At 37.0% G+C, this 6694-nt stretch overlaps 1 protein-coding gene across 1 annotated transcript; it reads left to right on the forward strand.

Annotated features, from left to right (window-relative positions):
* The first annotated feature begins 5084 nt into the window (after nt 1-5084).
* Nucleotides 5085-6038, forward strand: LOC136169112 (olfactory receptor 8A1-like). The gene has a single exon (XM_065936890.1). The coding sequence runs from the start codon at nt 5109-5111 to the stop codon at nt 6036-6038; it is 930 nt and encodes a 309-aa protein (XP_065792962.1). The 5' UTR covers nt 5085-5108.
* Nucleotides 6039-6694: the final 656 nt, after the last annotated feature.

The following is a 6694-nucleotide window of genomic DNA, read 5'->3' on the forward strand; positions in this document are numbered from 1 at the left end:
AGCTATTTCAGCCTCCAACATTGGTCTCTCTTAGTTTACCAGAAATGCTGTGCTCTGTTGCCATATACCTTCTCTGGGCTACGATCTCAAAAGGGTCCCCAGACCAAGAGCCAGGGTGGATATAGGGTTCACCTCATCTGTTCCTCTTCTGCCTTAGGTCATAAGTCAGCATTACCTGGTGTCCAGTGTCTAAAAATGATTATTTTATATATGTTGTCCAGTTTTTAATTGCATATGGTGTGTGACTAATGGAGAGAACAATCCAAAGCAAGTCCCCTCAAATGAATGAATACAATACACTCTGTCAAAATGAGCTAAGACACATTTTGAAACTGATTCAGGGAATAAAAGCAACAAAATTCAGAATTAGGAAAAATTCAGTAATGATACAATAATTCAAGAAATTCCTACAAATGAAAGAAATAATAATTTAAGAAATTAAAAGTAATAGAAGAGCAAATAAATACAACAGATAATGCTTTAGGAAAAACCGAACATGAAAGAAGGGAATGAAGAAAAGAAAAAAATGAAGAAACATATGGGAAGCAACAAATGTAGATACCAGGCCAAGAAGATTTAATCTATGGTGAGCAGGAGCCACAAGGACAAAACCAAAGCAAAAGTAAAAATATAATTCAAGGAACTTTTCCCAGTGTTGAATAGATATTGATTTAGATATCTGAAGTGACATATTAAAAAGAAACATCACACCTAGTTAAAATGCTGAAGAATGAATATCAAAACATATCCTTATAAAATTATTGAGAACCATGTAGTACAAATTTTTGAGTTCTTTTTGAAAGACCTAGAAACAATTACTAACCCAGAAACAAAAAGCCCCTGTAAAATCTAGTTTGTAAACTTGAAACACCATTTTACCACTAAAAGAATAAAAATATCTTGAAGAAAGTGTTGGTTTCTGGTCTTAAGATTGGAATATATGAGAGATCAGAACACCTTGTCACATCAGACAATATTTAATATTAGAGACTAATAGCACCATATCCAAAAGACTCAAGAGACAAAATAAAGAGAATTCCACAGGGCAAAGACAGAAAATGTTGAGCAACAAAAGGATAGTAGTTGTAATGGATTAAAACACAAAAAATACAATTAAATTAGTGAGAATATAAAGATACTAAAGAAAAATAGAAAATCATCTTTGGAGGATAATAAGAAACCAAGGTACTGCTTTAAAATTAGAAAATGAAGGTGATGTGTATTTATATGAACTATAGTGATGGATATTCAAATCTGTGCATATGATAAATTTGCATCAAAGTAATATACACACAGAAATGAGTTTAAATAAAACTATGGAAATCTGAATAAGATCAGTAGATTCTCATAACGTGCAGAATCCTGCGTGTGATACTGTATTATAATTTTGCAAAATATTCCCATTGGGGGGAACTGCATAAGATACACAGGATCTCTCTATATTATTTCTTATACTTATGTATGAATCTACAATTATCTCAGAAGATAAAGTTTAGCTTAAAAATCTTCATTAGCTAATCTTCATAACATTTTCATCAATGATATATTGCTGAATATGTTCTTGACAATTGCATAGTCTGATAAATATATTTCCCTTAAGAATGAGATTATGTGAGTGAGGACTTCTTGTGTCTACCTTCTTATGCCCCTCAATTTCCTGCCATTCTACCACTGTTGGTCTACAGTTGCAGCAACAGGGTGACAAATTTAGCATTCCTTACAAATTCATATTCCTTTATGGAAAGTATACAATTTGTTTTATTGAAAAATTCAGGTATGTTTTGAATCCTTTAGAATAAACATTTTCAGCCTAGTTGATTATGCCTGATAGTGAATAGCTAACGATGAGTAGCAACCATAATGGTAGCGACTGATGACGATGTTAATGGTAATGCCCGAGGTGGTGGTGGTGGTAATGATGACAGTAATGATGATGGTACAGCTACTGGTTGTAAAATGTTTTAAAGGAGGGCATTAGACCATAGTTTCCCAAACAGCAAAGTGACTCTACCAATAAAAGGAAAATTAACACACCTGGGAGACAAAAACCATGATTTACAGCAAAGGGGTGAACCGAGACTCTAATTGCTCCTTAACTCAGGTCTGCAGTCTCTGCAGTGACTGCATCCCAGGAGAAGCTGTGACCATACTTATATAAATAGGCAGACCTCTGAGTCTCCCAATCTGTGAGATCTATTTTTCATGGCAATGCTGGTCCCTTTGAGTAAATTTAGAATTAGATATAAATCCATAGGATCCTCTCACTCCTTGATATTTATTTTCTGACCTTTGAAATCTAGGCATCCTCTGTAATTTCTGGGAGACTGATACATTTTTTTTCCTCAGTACAAGTACTTAATTACAATTATAAGCAATTGTACAAAGAAAATATATCTTCAATGAACTCTTGTTTATAATTCAGGAGATTTTCAACCGTATGCTTACTTCATGTCTAAGTGTTTTTTCTTTTTGTGTTGTTTTCTTATGGGCAGTAATCCTGAGCCTCTGATGATCTGCTAGAACTGGAGGTAATACTTGTAGTGACTGATATCAAGTATGGGGTCATGTTTTCCTGTTTTATGTTATTAGATGATTGTGGGAGAAAATAATTCTCAGTGCTGTCTAGGCTTTTCCCATCAGCACTGCACTAAGTAAACGATGTTCACTTTGTACTGCTCTGTAAAGCCCTTTGATTTATAGTAATGGTATATTCCAGGTGGATATTTCCACGTTTCAAGAGGTAGAAATTGAGTAGAGGGGATATGTAAGATATTTTCAATCTATTGCTACCTACTTTTCTCCTTTGTAATAAATGGAAGTAATATTCAAAAAATCTTAGCTATTTCTGATAGTAATTATTATGAAGTAAACAATCTAACCACCAATAATTTAACTTGTAAAGTTTACAAAGGCAATGAAGACTTTCTTGTCTTCACACCACATCCTAAAGATTCAAAGACTCTTACACTTAGATAAGAAATATAGTTAGTGCCAGAGTTATTATTCTTATAGAAATAATTTATTAATAATAAGTTATTATTCTTATAGGAAGCAAATGACACAACACATTTTGAAGTGCTACAGTTAAAAACTATGTTACAAAATTTTTTAAGTACTATATGCAGATACACATGTAAGTATATATACACTGATAAGATGTAAAAAGACAGTCTAGCCAGTTGTTAGTCTCCAAGGAGCAGGAAAATAGCATTGTATTTTTGCTTCTTAGTGTTTCTGATTTCTTACAAAGCACATACAGTGCCTTGATAATTTATTTAAAAATCTGAAATTGTTAATAAAATTTGTCATTTGTGTCCAGAAATTCAATAGAATAAGTTTACTAAATAATAACAAAGTGCTGCATACAAGACAACCTACAGCAAAGCAACATAGTTAACTAAAAACAAAATAGACTGGTAATCAGAAGTCCAAAGTTTCATAACCAGTTTTGTGCTTATAAATTTAGCTTTTAGAGGATAGGTTTCCTAGAAAATAGGAAAATAATGCAATATTCTTCTTTTTTTTATTAGCTTTGCACAATCTAACACACCAAGGATAAAGCAAGTTCAACCACAACATTGCTTAGAGCTCTAGGGGTGCAGGTTTATAAGGCTACACGCCTGGACCAAGGAAAGAGCTCATGATCAGAAGAAAGCAGTTTCAGTTCCAAGTCCTTGATAATTAGGAAGCCTCAGGAAAATCACTTCTGTCTGGCATTTCAGTTTCCTCCATATGAACATAGGAATGAAAATTCAACTCTAGACATAATTTCCCTTTTACACAAAACTTGTGGGAGGAGTTAATGAGATTGACTTTTGATGGACATTGCATAAAAGTTAGTAGCTGTAAAAGCGAGCAAAGAAAATAGTGCAAATTTAGGGGTTTAGCTTAAAAAATATTTCAAAAAAGGGATATCTATAGCAATGATGATCCAAGCTTCTTACAGTCATGTGTGTAATGTGAATACTTTGTCAATAAGGAGATAATGGCTTTATATTATGATCTGAAAATAAAAACAACAATAGTAAGAGTAGCTATTGAGGCCTACTCTAGACCTGTGGCCCCCAATCTTTTTGATAATAAGAAATGGTTCTGAGGAAAACAATTTTTCCATAGACCCAGGTAGCAGGGGGATGGTTTAGGGGTGATTCAAGGACATTATCTTTATTGTGCACTTTAATATTATTACATCAAGTTCACCTCAGATCATCAGGCATTATTAGATCCCAGAGGTTGAGGTCCCTTGCTCTAGACGATGCTAAGTGACAGGACTGAGGCCTCAGCACAGATGGATTAAATGAGAACCTCCATAGGCCAAGAAGAATTCCACACACCTAATGACACATCACATTTTTATAGGAACTGGCTTCTTGAAAAATATTTTCTAACTATGCATTATCCAATATTATTTTTACAATCACCTTAGGAATTTATATCAGTAATTTCATATTTCAGATACAAAAACTGACTTGTAACTCAGTGATGTTGTTATAACTACCATATCACTCTGACACTACATCTGTTTGAAACAAGTTTTCATATGTTCACAACCAGTGGATATTTAGGATTTCCATAGACCACAGGGAAATTTCATTTCAGAAGCAAAATATATCTTCAACTACAAAATGTAAATTCTACTGCTTGCTATCTCCAAGATTGAGGTTCTCAGACTTGAATCTGCATCAGCCTCACCTGGAGACTGTATGATACACAGATCACTGGGCCCCATCCCAGAGTTCCTGACTTGGGAGATCTGGGGTGAAGCCAGAAAATCTGCATCTCTAATGTCTTCAGGTGATGCAAACAATGCTGGTCCACGGACTAGACTTTAAGACCCACTGCTCTAGGATATTTCAGAGACATGAATTTGCTAAAAAAATTCCGGATCTTGCCCCGTTTTTCTTCTCATCTCTGTGACCTTTGAAATACTCAGGGTCTGGTCTTCCTCCCAAAACAAACAGCAGGATGAGGGAACGTTCATCAGGAAGGATACCAGGATCACTCTGCTGGTCCCAAATGCTGAAAACTAGCTTCACCAAGCAGTGCAAGAAGCAGCCTTTCATGTGGTTCTTCTCTCCCATCCCCACAGGGCCCCCAACCAGAGAAGAATGGCCACAGAAAATCACTCTACAGTGACAGAGTTCATTCTTCAGGGTTTGACAGATCGGCCAGAGCTTCAACTCCCACTCTTATTCCTCTTCCTTGGGATCTACTTGGTCACCATGATAGGGAACCTGGGTGTGATAACACTGATTTGTTTGAATGCCCACCTTCACACCCCCATGTACTATTTCCTCAGCAACCTGTCCTTCGTGGATCTCTGCTACTCCTCTGTCATCACCCCTAAGATGCTGGTGAACTTTGTGTCCGAGAAGAACACCATCTCCTATGCAGGGTGCATGTCCCAGCTCTACTTCTTCCTGGTGTTTGTCATTGCTGAGTGCTACATGCTGACAGTGATGGCCTATGACCGCTATGTTGCCATCTGCAGACCTTTGCTTTACAACATCATCATGTCTCATCGAGTCTGCTCCCTGCTGGTAGCTGGGGTCTATGCCATAGGGTTCATTGGTTCAACTATGGAGACTGGACTCATGTTGAAACAGTCCTATTGTGAACAACTCATCAGTTATTACTTCTGTGAAATCCTCCCCCTCATGAAGCTAACCTGCTCTAGCACCTACCATGTTGAGATGACAGTCTTCATTTTTGCTGTATTCAACTTCATAGTCACCAGTTCAACAGTCCTAATTTCCTATGCCTTCATCCTGTCCAATATTCTCCACATCAGCACCACAGAGGGAAAGTCCAAAGCCTTCAGCACATGCAGCTCACACTTTGCAGCCGTGGGGATTTTCTATGGAACAACCGCATTCATGTACTTTAAACCCTCCACGGCCAGTTTCCTGGCCCAGGAGAATGTGGCCTCTGTGTTCTACACCACAGTAATCCCCATGCTGAACCCCCTGATCTACAGCTTAAGGAATAAGGAGGTAAAGGTGGCCATCCAGAAAACTCTGAGGGAAAAATTCTTTTGATACAAATGTTATGATTCTTTCTCAGTTTTAAAAATAACTTGTTATGATTCTCAGAGGGGAGCAATCCAAATGCTCACCCACTTCGGTTTGGAAACAGTCCCTTCTCTGCATGACTGTGTGACTGCCCCTGCCTCCTTCCCTCTTCCTTCCCACCCTCAGTTTCCTCCCATTAATGTTTGAAGCCAGCTGATGTTAAGTTGGATGAAGCACAAGCTGGAATCAAGATTACCAAAAGAAATATCAATAACCTTAGATATGCAGGCATCACCAATCTTATGGCAGAAAGCGAAGAACTAAAGAACCTCAATGAAAGTGAAAGAGGAGAGTGAAAATTTGGCTTAAAACTCAACATTCAAAACACTGAGATCATGGCAACTGGTCCTGTCACTTCATGGCAAATAGATGGGGAAACAATAGTAACAGTAACAGACTTTATTTGGTGGCGGGGGTGGGGCTCCAAAATCACTGCAGATAGTGACTACTGCCATGAAACTAAGAGATGCTTGCTCCTTGGAAGAAAAGCTACGACCAACCTAGACAGCATTTTAAAAAGCAGAGACACACGCAAATACATGGCCAAGATAATAAATCAAAGATAATATTTCATCACAGAGGATCTGGCAGAAATTAGTGCCACTCTTAAAAACGTAAAGAAT

The sequence above is a fragment of the Muntiacus reevesi genome, chromosome 5 (genome assembly GCF_963930625.1).
Source record: "Muntiacus reevesi chromosome 5, mMunRee1.1, whole genome shotgun sequence".
NCBI lineage: Eukaryota > Metazoa > Chordata > Mammalia > Artiodactyla > Cervidae > Muntiacus > Muntiacus reevesi.